Source organism: Zalophus californianus, chromosome 6, assembly GCF_009762305.2.
Source record: "Zalophus californianus isolate mZalCal1 chromosome 6, mZalCal1.pri.v2, whole genome shotgun sequence".
Taxonomy (NCBI): Eukaryota; Metazoa; Chordata; class Mammalia; order Carnivora; family Otariidae; genus Zalophus; species Zalophus californianus.
This window is the reverse complement of record NC_045600.1, coordinates 41,969,713-41,984,379: the sequence shown is the minus strand read 5'-3', so window position 1 is coordinate 41,984,379 and position 14,667 is coordinate 41,969,713. Positions and strand designations below refer to the sequence as shown.

General features: G+C 38.9%; 1 protein-coding gene across 2 annotated transcripts in view; it reads right to left on the bottom strand.

Moving 5' to 3' along the window:
- The window catches only part of EXOC5 (exocyst complex component 5), a 59,501-nt gene extending 44,857 nt beyond the window's left edge, over positions 1-14,644 (bottom strand). Inside the window, exon 1 of one of the 2 annotated variants that reach the window (XM_027572118.2) lies at positions 14,421-14,644. In XM_027572118.2, the coding sequence (XP_027427919.1) occupies positions 14,421-14,447 (27 nt within the window). In that variant the 5' untranslated portion in view covers positions 14,448-14,644. The remainder of the gene's footprint in view (positions 1-14,420) is intronic. The other variant, XM_027572119.1, reaches the window with a different exon arrangement.
- Between the last annotated feature and the right edge of the window lie 23 nt (positions 14,645-14,667).

The following is a 14,667-nucleotide window of genomic DNA, read 5'->3' as shown; positions in this document are numbered from 1 at the left end:
AGTCCATGAGGTAGGTTTTATCAATATTGATTCATTTTATACCTATACAATTGTGTAAAATCCAGAGCTTTTTCTTTGAAAGAGGCTAGGGGCGCCTGAGTGGCTCAGTCGTTGGGTGTCTGCCTTCGCTCGGGTCACGGTCCCAGGGTTCTGGGATTGAGCCCCGCATCAGGCTCCCTGCTCGGCAGGAGGCCTGCTTCTCCCTCTCCCACTCCCCCTGCTTGTGTTCCCTCTCTCTCTTTCTCTGTCAAATAAATAAATAAAATCTTTTAAAAAAAGAGGCTAAATTTAGGAAATAGTCAGCTCTTCCAAAGTCCACAATACTCCCATAAATAACTTTACATAGTAATCATGTTCCTTTTCCCTGTCATTTTTTACACATGCATACCTATGTAAATACTTAATAATCATAGTTCTCATGTGTTATTAATTTCATTTATTATTCAGTAGTTGCAATTTTCAACTAAATTTCGTTGAAATTTACACTGTTCATTAATTTCCATATACCAGTTTTACTAAATGATGTATGTCCAAAAATTTATACATCAACACAGATATTACTGACATGGTAAAAAATAAGCATTTTTTTCATATGAAATATTTCAATTTTCTCAAAATACAATATTCCTTCATTCAACAAATATTCATGGAGAGCCTACTACATGTTACTGACTATTCTACAAAAGTCAGTAAACAAGGCAAGAGAAAAATCTCTGCCCCTATGGATGTCATGACAGGGAGTGACAAATAAACGGATACATGATAAATAAGAACTATGAAGAAAACTAAAGAGGATACAGAGTGATGGATTAAAGTATTTATTTTGGTAGAAGTGATCAGGCACGGCCTCTCTAAAAAATATATTTTGAACAAACACCTGAACACAGCTAAGGCATAAGCCACGTAGGAAAGCAATGCTCCAAGTACAGAAAACAAACTTAGTATGTGAGCAATGACAAGAGGCCAGTGTGCCTAGAGCAAAGGAGAGAGTAATTGTAGATGAGGTACAAAGAGGTAGTGAGAGTCCAGAGCTTGTATCAAGGACCTGTAGGATGTACTATGATATACTTCCAGCTATTTACTGAAGAAAAGGCCAGGTTCCTGAAAGGAAGGACTCTGCAATATGCTAGCAAATACATGCAGTAATGACTCTACTATTCCTTCCCCCCCAAAAGAGCTATGACCATTTACTTGAGTAACTGTGCACTAGGGAAAGGGGAACACTCAAACATTTTGAGGTCTGTTACATACAAGGTCCCAGGTGATACTGATACTTGATTGACTCCAAGTATCATGGATTCAAGAGAGTGAGGACATATGGGAACCAAGTAATAAACCAGATTCCTAGCCAAGATCCAATGGAGCCATCAGCCCAACTACTGGCCATTTTCCCCAGTCTGCAAACATGTAACAGTGACAGACACACTTAATGGCAGATGTAACTCCCACATTGGGTCCTTGGTCTATACAGTAAGAGCTTTTATAGTGGGGAAGTCCAAGAAGTCTCTGAAATTGCCTCTACTCAATGTAGTAAATCAAGTGGAATGGCAAAACTTAGTGCCAACTCTTAAAGCTCTAAAACAAGGATCAGCAGTTTTTTTCTTAAGGAGCCAGACAGTAAGTATTTCAGGCCTATAAGCCATATAGTCTTTTTTACAACCATTCAACTCTGTAGCCATAGTACAAATGTAGCCATAGACAGTAAGTAAACAAAAGGGCATGGCTGTATATCAATAAAACTTTAAAAACCAGCATCTACCCCATTGGCTATAAGTTGCCAACCCTTTATCTAAAGAATGCTGGATTTTAATAATTTTAATAATAATTTTCTTATTTAATTCATTAGTCTGGTCCTATAGAAACCAGACAAATCCTGGAAGGTGATTATCTCAAAATCAACCAAAAAGTAGCCCATTCCATCTGTCATGCCAGATGTAGTATCTCCCAGCCTCATGGTGTATGGCCAATGATTTGGCATATATGTTATTTTCTATCCCTATTAAAAAAGAGGATCAGACAATTCAGTCACATAGAACTGACAATGATATACATTTACAGTTTTGCTTCAAGACCATTTGAACTCTCCTACCAAAGCTGATCCAGTTACTGTCAAAGCTCAGTATCTAGCCTAACAGTAACAGAGACCCACTCTGAGCCCCTGAAACAGCCACATCCTTCAAGTAGACTAATCAACCACGTGGTGGCAAGTTGATTACATTAGTTCCTTTCCATTCTAAATGAGTAATTCATTCTGACAGGAATAGAAACATTTGAGTTGGGTATGCCTCTCCTCAGAGGGAGTGTTGTTTCTGTGGCACTGGATCCCACATATCACATCAGCCCAAAGGACCCATTTTACAGCAAAGGAGGTGACCATGTATCTACTGGTCATATCACAAACTACACCACCCAGAAGCTACTAGTCCATAGAGCACTGGAACAGCCTGCTGAAGGCACAGCTTAAGTGTCAGTTCAGAGACAATAACTATAAAGATGGAGCACTATTCTCCAAGATGCAGTATATATTCTGAATTTAAAACCTTTATATGATGCTGTGTTCCCACAGGAATAACATGAGTCTGAGAACAAAGCACAAAAGCAGAAGTGGTCCTGCTTATAATGACTCTCAATTTGTGCTTGCTATTCCTACAATTTCGGGATCTAGAGGGTTAAAGGTCTTGACCTCCAAAGGCAAAGATCTCTTCACGTGGGAATATAATAAGAGTCCCATTAAACTATATATTAAACTATAACTATGAGTGCTGCCTGCGCACTTTGGCTGCTTATATCCAGTGGATAAAGGCAAGAAGAGGAGTGACCATCTCTGGCAGAGGCAACTGATTCTAATCAGGAGGTAGGGCTGCTATTACATCAGAGGTGCAGGAACAGTATTTGTGACACACAGATCTCTTAATGGAGATCTCTTTTGACCAATTCTGAAAGTACACAAACAAGCATAGCACCCCTGGCCTAAGAAGGGTATGGTAACCAGTAAAGCCACCAATAGTAGCAGAGGCATTAGCTGAAGGTAAGGGGGTATCAGAATGGAGAATAGAGAAGGGAAACAGAGACTAGAGAAATGAGTATCAGTGGCAACCTGAAACCAGCCACAATAGTGGGAGCCATAGTTCATGCCACTAACCTTCTAATTTTCCTCCCAATTGGAATGCCAGAGGAGTTGCTCCCCAAATGTATACGAAAAAGTGGAGTCTAGTGGCACAGGAGTGGTCTGTGGTGGACACAGTGTTATGTCATCCAGATCTCCCTTCGAGAAGGGTCTTGTTCTAGCTGCCAGCAGTGCTGTGCTATCAGCAGAGAGGCTTCGGCTGGCAGTATTTTCAGGCATCACCTCAGCAGCAGAGAACCAATTCACTCAATGTCATACCTTTCCCAGTGTGATCTATCAATACCTAAGATAGGGATATAAAGGCCTGACCACTTTGGTCCAAAGCAGGACAACTCTGACAGTTCATTTTTGTTCCAGAATTCCCCACTGGGGCCGATAACACTGTCAGTGGGCCAGCATTGTAGCTCTATTTCTCCATAGGCCCCATCTTGCATCCTTACCCTGCCCCCTCACAGACATTCATCCCAAGGGTACCTCCTAGTAAATATTCTGCACACTAAATGCTGTCTCAAAGTCTGCTTTTCAGAGAACTCAACCTGCAACACTGCAGTAGTCGAGAGATAATGATAATGGTTCAAACGAAAATGACGGTGGTTAAGGTGCTAAAGAATGATCAGGTTCATGACATTTTAAAGGATGTATTCATACAAATTGCTGGATTGGATGTGGGGGGAAATTTAAAATGGAAATCATGATTACCCATGGAGAATTGCAGCCTGAACAACTGTGTGAATGGTGGGTGGTGTCATTTACCGAGACTGGAAAGAGATGGAAAGAGGGAGTGAGGAAACAAGTTCTGCTTTGCATATGACCTGTTGTGGATGTCTATTCAATATACAGCAAGTGAAGATGTAGAGCACATAATCAGAAAAACAAGTTTGTATTACAGGGAAGAAACTAGAGCTAGATATAATATCAGAGTTATTTAAAATCTCATAACTAGATGAGATCTAGGAAAGAGAAGAGCATGTCAACAACATTCAGATAGATGGAGGAAAAGGATCCAACAAGAGACAAAGCAGGAGGGACTAGTAGAAGGAGGAGGAAACACCAGGAGAGAACAGTGTCCTGGAAGCAAAGTACAGGTTTTACCCTCTAAGGCAATCGAATTATCACAAGAGTTTAAGATAAATCAGCTACCCCTCTCAATGGAATGAAAGTTCCAAAAAAGCAAAAAGCAAAACAAAACAAAACCCTTTCTGCTTATAAAACCAAATAAATCCCAATAATTCGCTCTCTAATACTTAACCTTGCTGCAAAGGCATTTACAATAAGAAAGATAGCCAAACTAACAGATTCTAAGACTTCCAATTGACCAAGTCACCCCAAAGGATTCTCAAAGGTACCTGTAAACAATTCCCCAAAAAATCTTTTAGAATTTCACAAACCTGGCAAAGTTATAGCCTTGCCTTCTATTTTACTACAGTAACAAAAAAGCAAAAATTGCCCCAACAAAAACAAAAACCTCAGAAGTATGCAATATAGACTAAAATACTATCATATTAAGTTTAACTTCACATAATTGATTATTGTGTCAGTCTGTTAAAATGATTTTGTATTTTTTACAAATGCTGCCGATTGTAAGGAAAATATGGGGTTTGTGGTCATTTCTATTAAAAATAAGACATCAAGCCCTTGGACAGGAACATAAATCCCTAATTTAACATTGTTTCTTTGACTAAACTTTTATATTTTCTTATAGCATCTTCCCCAAAAATAGATCCAATGCCATGTGTTACAACCACCCACAAACTAAAAAAAAAATAATATTTTCCCTTAGCCTAGGTAAAAAAAATAAGGCTCAGAGGATTTCAGAAAGAAGTATTTCTGGGTCCTATGAAAACAACTAACCCACGGGTTCACAAGTACTACCTACAAAGTATTTTTCTTAAATTTATTGTGCATACCACTGCCAAACTAATCTTTAAAACACTGCTTTCTTTTAGTCAGAAACTTCCCTATGCAATTCCTAAACTATCAAGTTCACACTCTTATGTCTACCCTTTAAGGTTCTCATCTTACACGTCCTACCCAATTTCTTTTACCCCGAAAATGAACAGCCATATTACCATCAGCCTATTACAGTCTTCTCTTCACCTCCATGCTACTTCTGCTTCCTTACCTGTGGCCAGGTAACTCATCCCACAAGGATACTGTTTCTCTTCCAACAATCCAAAACACCTTTATATATTTACTCAAAGCCCAGCTCAATTCCTATTTACTCCCTGAAGAGTTCCTTCTCTACATGACCTCCCCTGATTTTTTCGCTTTTAAACCCCTACAAGGCTTAAAAATTCAAATCTCAACACAGAACAATATACTACTGTCATTTTTGTCATTTATTGTTTTATAGTAACTTTAAGTTTCACTCTTCTCCACACTTAAATTGAAACCAAGGGTATCATCTGTCATACATTTCTCTTGCTTTCCAACTGTGGTCAACACAATAATGTTGAGCACCACAGATGCAGAGTAAGCCAAAACACTTCCTAGTTGGGGCCATGGCCAAATCCCCTGCAGGGGATCTTGAAAAATCAAGACTTGATCCATATATCCAAAACCAAAAAGCCAGTACAAAAGGCAGTACTACTACCCCACACTCCAAAAATAAAGAACAAGCATTCTTAATTTAGGAAAATTCAAAATTTTAATAAAAACCAAATATGAACCTTATGCAATTCTGGCACTGGAACTAAATGAATTTTTTTACATTTAGCCTCTTCTTTTTAACCTCATTTGATTTGGTTTTCACGAGACCATGTGTTTTATGGGGGATTAATAGATGAACTACACTTAATGAGTATTGATTTTTTTCTTTAAAGCACTATAAACTCTTTCATTTTGTGTCAGGCTGGCAAAGTGGGAATGTAGGAAGATAAAGCACATTAAGACCCTTAAAAGCAACTAAGGCAAACTTTGCAAAAGTAAGTTTGAAAACTACCTGCAACATTATGAGATGAATAGTTTTACTTTTTTAAAGTCAATTTTAACATTCAATCTTCAAGGGGATGCCAGCTCTTTAAACTATGATAAAATTAGCCAATTAATCATATTAGAATTGTTTTGAAGATGATCAAATGGTGGTACTTTAAAATTTTATGAAATATTTTAGATTCTCTTATGCAAAATCTCTCTTCAGAATAGAATATATCTCACTTCTGACAATAAAGTAGTATTTGATTTCTATGCCCCAAAGAAAAGGTAACAGAATGTTATAGTATTTTTTTTTTTATACCAGTCTCAAAAGAACCACAGGATTAGGTTTAAAAATTGCAAAGCTAGAGGGGTGCCTGGGTGGCTCAGTAGTTTAAAGTGTCTGACTCTTGATTTCAGCTCAGGTCATAGATCTCAGGGTCTTGGATCAAGCCCCACCTCCGGCTCTGTGCTCAGCATGGAGTCTGCTTGTCCCTCTCCTTCTGCTCCGTCCCCACTCATTCTCTTTCTCTCTAAACTAAATAAAATCCCTTTTTCTTTTTAAAGATTTTATTTATTTATTTGACAGAGAGACACAGTGAGAGAGGGAACACAAGCAGGGGGAGTGGGAGAGGGAGAAGCAGGCTTCCCGCTGAGCAGGGAGCCTGATGTGGGGCTCGATCCCAGGACCCTGGGATCATGACCTGAGCCGAAGGCAGACACTTAACGACTGAGCCACCCAGGCTCCCCATAAATAAAATCTTTAAAAAAATTTTAAAGCTAGTCATTAAATATCATCTTACTCTAGTCCATTCATCTCATTTTTGTACCTAAGTAACTGAAGCAATGAAATTTAAGTATTGTCAAGGTATTAAACCAGTATTCTAACCAGAGATTTTTCTACTCTATTATGGTGTCTTTTAAAATTCTACAAACACCAGGAAAATTATCACCTAAAGTATCTAAAAAATCTTACATTAGCATTTCAAATCAAATTAAATATATTTACAAATTTACACATTAAATATATTTACACACACTTAACAAATGCCTCTGGGATCAAATTAAGCAAATGGATCCAACGAATCATTCACTTAAAAAAAAAAATTACAGATTTATTCATTTTAGAAAGAGAGCACAAGTGGGGAGTGGGGGGGGGGCAAAGGGAGAGGGAGAGCAAGAATCCCAAGCAGACTCCCTGCTGAGCGCAGGGAGTCCTGATTTCCTGAGATGAAATCAAGAGTTGGACGCTCAATCCACTGAGCTACGCAGGCGCCCTGGAGTCATTCACTTTTTTGATTCATTATATCTTTAGTAAGCAAAAATGTAACTACATCATTATTACTATTTTATATATATTTTATTACTATTTTCATATTTCAATTCCAAGAAAGAAAATAGCATCAGAAAAGTTAGCACAAATTTTTAAAATATCATATAATTTATATATATATATATAGTTTATATATATATATATATATATATATAAACTTTTAAACTATATACCCCTCAACTCCTGAGCATACCAGGGACTCAGTATTTTACACTAATTATACACACACAGTCAATAAATGATCCTCAACTTAAAGACTTTTTCATTTCAAAAGTTAAATGCCAGGTTGGTTTGACTAGAGAATTCAGACTACAAAATACTTAAATGTAAACCCATTACTCTTTAAGCATCTGCCTCTACCTCCACCACACCAATGAGAGTGGTAATCTTGGTGTGGAGTTGATCAACCCCTGTTCCAATCATTTATTGCTACATAATAACCACTCCAATAAATTAGTGGCTTAAAAATAAGAATGATGATTACTTTGTTCACAAATCTGCTATCTGGGCAGGGCTCAGCAGGGAAATCTCATCTCTGTTCCATGTCATATCTGCTGAAGCAATTCAACTTGGGGCTAGAAGACCTACTTTCAAGCTAACAAGTTGATGTTGACTGTAGGCTGGGAGTTCAGTCAGCGGAAAGCCTGGATTCTCCCAACTGGCTATGTATCATAGTTGCTGGGCTCTAAGAGGGGGGAATCAAAAGAAGGTCAAGCATATCACCTTTTATGACCTAACCTTGGAAATCACATAAGCAACACTTCTGATACAGTTATAAGCCTGCCTAGATTCAAGAAGGGAGCATGGGCCCTCTCTCTCTTTGGGAGGAGTGTCAACAACACATTATAGGATAGCAGATCTGTAGCCATCCTGAAAAACACACCCTTCCACAGCGCCTTTTTGTAATTCTCTCCTACTGTAATCTCCTACCTCTACGATTATTTCCTATTAGTCTCCTTTGAAGGCTTTTTCTCCCTGACCTATTCTCAATCTAGTCTTCTCAATCCACTTACCAATATTAATTTTAAAAAGCTACTACTCTTCTATGGCATTCTTCCAAGCAGTTTAAATTTATCAGCTCATTTAATCTTTGAAATAACCCTCTAAGGTAGGTACTGTTACTATCCCCATTTTATAGATAAGAAAAGAGGTACAAGAAGATTAGGTAACTTGTCAAAGATCACAAAATAGTAAGGGACAAAGCTGAGAGATGTCATCCATTCCTAGGTCTAAATTGCCACCCATAAAGGATAACAATTCCCATGATAATTTGTATCTCTAGTTGGGGTCTTTTCTGAGTTACTAATTCATATTTCTCACTGCCTTCTGGACTTCTTCACCAGGATGTCTTACTAAAAATTTAAAATATAGTTTTTTAAAAATGAATACATTATTCCTTCCCCCTGAAAGGGTCCTTCCTATTTTCTCCATCACAGTTAATGAATTACCTACTTTCTCAACTTCCAAAAATTTGGAATTAACTCCTCAGTAACCAAATTCTTTTGATTCTTCTTCAAAATGTCTTACCAAATTTCTTGTCTTCTCTGTCCCCACTGAATTAGGTCAGAATTTCACCTGCCTAGATTAATCAATCAACAGACAATTCTGGACTACCTACTAAATGACAAGAACTATGCCAGGTAGGGTACACCCTCTATATTCCCAACTGTCAATCTCTTCCCCATCGAAAGCCATTCTTCACAGTAACGTTAAAATTATCTGCCTCTCCACTCCTTCCTCAAAAAGTCACGCAGCTCCCATAAGCATAGCCTTAAAGCCCTCTTGAAGATTCCCCCAAACTGCCTCTGTGGGCTCAAGGCCTTGCTATGAACCACCACTCCACATGCCTAAAACATGCATACACAGACCCTATCTCTTCTCAGTATTTCCCGAATACACCTCACCTTAAAAATTAGTCACTTCTGTCTCTGCCTTGGAATGCCCTTCTCCTGCTTGAAAAGTTTCTACTCATCTATCAATATCCAATTTATATGTCATTACTTTACGAAACCTTTCCTAATTATCCCAGGAAGAGATTCTGTACTTATACTACACTGTATTATGTGTTAACATGTCTCCCTATGATACCACAATATAAGAAATGTATATTTTATTTCAAGAAATATATATTTTAGTCTCTGTACTCAGCTCCTAAGACCTTTGTTTTTTCCTAAGTGATAAATGTGCTAGGAACATCTTTTGTTCTATTTGGTCTTTGACCCTGGTTCCTGACACAGAGCTCCTAAAACCCTTATAATTTCCAAAGTGATGTGGTTGATAGGAACATCTTATGTGGAGCTCCTAAATCTTCTAACTTCCTGGGTGACAGAAGTGTCTTTTATTCTACTGAAGCAACAGGGCTCCTGGATGGGGTTGGTCACCAGAAAGATCAAGCATGATTAGAAGTCCCTCTACTCCTGAGTTAACTAAGTTAATAACTGATTATTCCTATGTGATGAAGCCTCCATAAAAATCCCTAAAGTATGGGGTCCAGAGAGCTTCCAGGTTGCTGAATACATCAAGGTCACCCAGAGAGGGCTTGAAAGTACTACACTCTTTCCCCCATACCTTGCCCTAGGCATCTCTTCCATCTGATTGTTCTGAGTCATATCCCTTTATAATAAACCAGTAATCTAGTTAGTAAATTGTTTTCCTGAGTTCTGTGAGCTGTTCGAGCAAATTATCAAACCTGAGGAGAGGGTCATGAGAACTCTTATTTTTAGCTAGTCTGTCAGAAGCACAGGTGACAACCTGGACTGCAACTGGTATCTGAAGTGGGGGGCATACTTGTTGTACTGAGCCCTCAACTTCTGGGATCTGATGCTAACTCCAGGTAGACAGTGTCAGAATTGAAATTAATTGTAGAACATCCAGTCGGTGTCTGCTGAAAAACTGAACTGAAATGTTGTAGGTAAAATCCCCACACATCTGGTGTCAGAAATGATGTACTGAGACTAGTGGTAGTGCTGAGACAATAGAGTTTTTTTCCTTTCACTCCCCCAACTAGGTTTTTAACTTAAACTGTCTTTTAACTCCAGTACTTGAGATGACTTCTGCCCTAGTACTCAATAAATGTTTGCTGAATAAACACATTTTCTCAAATACATGATAATTAATTAATTGGTAGCCAGGTTCCACACACAATTATCTAACAGCTAATATGGCTAAAATAAGCAGCATTTCAGCAAATAGAAGGTAAAGGGGGTGGTCCACATTTATATATCTCATGTTCATTACTATATATTTAGCTAGTTAATTGAACAAGAGAGATCTTTTTCAGTAACTGTTTAAATACTTTTGTAACTTAGTTTGAAAATCCAAGAAACATAAATGTATTTGTGTGCAAAAATGTGTTCTTAGCTATTTAAATTCTAATCTGGAGGTCAAACAACCATTGTTACCATAGTCAAATTACCTGACCTCAAATACAATTATCAAGGCACCTCCATTTACAGGAAAGAAAACACTTAAGTTCCTAATCCTGGCATTTAGGACCTCCACAATTAAACCCCAATTTACCTCACATACAATTCCTCTTCTTCATGCATGCTATACTCCACCAAAGTGGAACTCTTCCTTTGCCTCAAGGATCTACACTTACTTCCCTTTATGTCTTGGATTTTATTGTCTGCTTTATTAGAAAGTCCCTCCACCCAGTTGCACAAACTCAAATCTAACAGATCCTTAATATATCAAATACCACTTCCTACTCCTTTCCCACTTCTAGAGGTAATCTTCCCATTCTCTCAACTCCTATAGCACTTTATCTTTGACACCATTTATAACTTTATTTCAATTGTACACAGTTATACATCTTTATTCTCTCCCCACATTTAATAATAAGGGTAGGTTCTATATGTAACTCAACATTGTCCAAAGTACATTTCATGGAATTCACAAAATTAACAAGCAGTAGAAAATATAACAGTCTCACGGTCAACTAGTTTGGGAAATAAACTTCTCAGAATAATATACTTCTTTAATATACTAAGGTATGTTGTAACTCTCTAACAAAACAAAGTATGCCCATTTCCAAAACTTATTTGGCCTCTAAACCATTTTGGGTTTTTTGCAGCACATTTCATAGTATTACTATTTCTATGACATGCCTTTGAGACATGCAGCCTCGTTAATCTTGGCACCTTATCTTGAACTTAATAGGTATTCAACAAATATTTGTTGAATGAATGGGTAATTGACCCTGGTTAACAAAGAACTCTACCATAAAGGAAGCCTGCCCAAAAAAGAAGACTCCAAGAATGACAGGAGAGAAAAACAGCAAATGAGAGAGGAGTACAATGTCCTCAGTAGTGCAGTAAGAGAAGAGGAATACTTGTGACAACAGAGGAATTTACTACCCCAGCTACTTTTTATATGCAGGGAACAAATCTAAACCACGTAGGAATGCCTGTTTACAGCGTCCATCCTGAGGTAATCATTTAGAATCACTGGAGATAGAATCTTTCAGAAAATTTGTCAACAAGAGTTGAAACTATGAAGGTATTCTTGTCAATTTCCATGGTATACACTATTAAAGTAACTGAATCATCTATTACTAAAGCATTTCGCCAACTTAAGAAATATCCTGGAGTTTGATTTTGTTGTATGAGGGTGTTTATGTTATAAAAGGAAGTCTCACAGGATCAACAATAAGATTTTAAAAGAAGTAGAGTCAACACTTATGAAATTTCATGGATTCAAAGCATAATTTTGCATTGATTTAACCTCTTTTTCAATGTGGAAATGAAAGCAGAATTCAACTTAATCGTGCATTAAAACCAGGATGTATAAAAACAAAATATCCTGACTACATCCTGACCTCTGTTTCCTACAGTTCTCCAGCTGTGACTAAGAAAGGGAAGAGAAAAAGACACTCCCTGATACGTCCTACAATCTAGATCCTATGGTAGTAGCAACAGGAAATGGCAGTGATGACTGAGGTTTGTTTTTTGTTTGCCTCCTCACTCTAAAGCAAAGACCAACTTTTCCTTAGGGCTGAAAACTTATCCAAGAACAGAGTCCACTGTGGGCTGAAAAGATAAATACATTTCTTAATTGTAACTATTAACATTTAATTATAACTTTTAACGTAATAGGCTCTTAATTTTGATGAAGCAACAAAAGAAGGTCACATGAATTAAGATCTATAAGCATGTTTAAGGTTGCCCTATGAACCCTTTGGCCAGAGGACTGGTCTGTCTCTGTCATCACTGATCAGTTAAGTGCATATTACTAGTTACACATAACAAGTCACTCAGCTAAACTAAACCCTAATTTGGTTCAACTACTTTACTAAATAGCATGACCCTAGAAAGCAAATATATATTTACTTCCAAAATAAATAAATAAATAAATATATACACCCACATATATATATATCTACCTCCTCTCCCCTTTACCCTGGGGGGGGAGGGGGGCAGAAATCAAATATATTTTCAGTTAAGTTAGGTGGACTCATGTGGTCAAACATTTAAAGAAAAACAGACATAATATGGTCTTAGATACAACTGGGAATGTCAAGCAGGATTCATTAAGTCACAGGTTAATGCCTTATGAGCCATGTAAGAAAATAGTAAGTTTTCTATTAATAGTTGGCTGGTCATGTATTCATTTAGCAAATCAGACATCTCAACTTCATAAAGTTTTCTACCTTTATAAGATGTGAAAGATAAAACAAGGAACAGAACTATTTAGTATTTGCCCAGAAACACGCAGTAAAAGCTTTCAACAACCTCCCTGCTCCTGCATCAATCAATAAACAGATGGCACAATTTTGGAATTAGAGAAGTTACTGCAATATACCTCCCAACACTTACATCTGAGAACATACAATTAATTTTTCCAAATTCTTTCTTGTAATTATAATTCTTCACTCACAAATTACTATTTGATTGTTAGTTATTTTAAACAATGGTGTATGTTATTCCTCTCAACAAAAAGCATTATCTATCCAAGAGCTGACAGGAACCCCCCAAATATAGTAACAGTAACAAATGAAAAGTTCCCAATTGTTGTAAAAACTGTGGCATTCAAATTTTAAGCCAAAAAAACTGCTGACTCTTAAGCAGAAAAAGAATCCAATCTTCACTTGCGGAGAAATTCTCTAACGTCAACTGCAGTCTTCTCAATTATTACTTACACTTTTGCTTTTCAATGTGAAACACAAGCACACACAAAAAGGGTCTTTGCTTCCTTTTTCTTTACATCTGTTTTCATTTCTTTCACAAAAAGGGATCCTTCATAGGTTTCATTGTTTGGTGGTCCAATCAGAATTTTCCTATTCTATTTATCTCCAACATCACAGCTGCTTCTTACACTGAATTTCACTAAATTAAATTTTAAAGTTTTAGAGAGTGAAAACGCTCCAGGAAACGTTTGAATGCTCATTGTCTCAGGAGCTAAGGATTCTCCAGCGTGCCTTCACGTGGTTTTAAAATACACTTAAATTCCTTGAGACCCGAACATAAATGTTAATTTCTAGCTTCGCCTCCGCCTTCGGTCTAAAGGGCTAAGTAGGCCTTTTATTGTCCTAAAAAAACACTTCAGCCTTTTCGAATGTAAAGGAAAACTGGCCACTTGTAACGTTTACTAACGAAATAATTTTAATGACTCAACCGCAAGAAGCCCCCAGTCGTCCCAATCTCAGGTGGTCCCCTTAGAATATTGCGCGAGGATCCAAGCGACAAGCCGGGGCTCGCCCAACCTGGGGCTGCTGGCTCCTCTCTCCGCGCCCTGAGTCAGCCTTTCCCACTTCTCATCCCGAGTACATCTTCCAACCCCTAAACCTCCGAGGCTCCTCTCCAGCCCTGCGGACAAAACCAACCCTCCTCCTTTCCGACTCCAGGTTCCCTTCCCTGCTCCCTCCCCACCCGGGTCCCCAAGCCACCCCTCCCCCATTTCACGCTCCGCCCGCGCCGCCACCGGAGCCGCCACCCCACCCCTCGCCTTTCGCACCTTTCCTCCCGGGGCTGCGTCCGCTCCTCCGCCCGCCCACCTCGCTGCCCGCAGCGCGGGCCTGCCACTCCCCGAAGAGCCGCCGGGACTCACCTCGAAGAGCTCGGCCGTCGTAGCCATCCCGGCCGGCTGAGAGGCTCGCCTCGCACTGGAAGCCGTCTCCTCTTCACATGCTGCGCCTCAGCGGCGCCGCGCACAGGTCCCCGGTCGGCTCGCCAGCTCTGGCTCCGGGCCGCCGCGGGCTCCCCTACTCCCCACAGAGCCCAGGCGGGGCGGGAGGGCGGCCATGAAGCGAAGCCGCAGACGCCTGTCAGCTGCCTCCCGACGCCGCCCGCGCCGC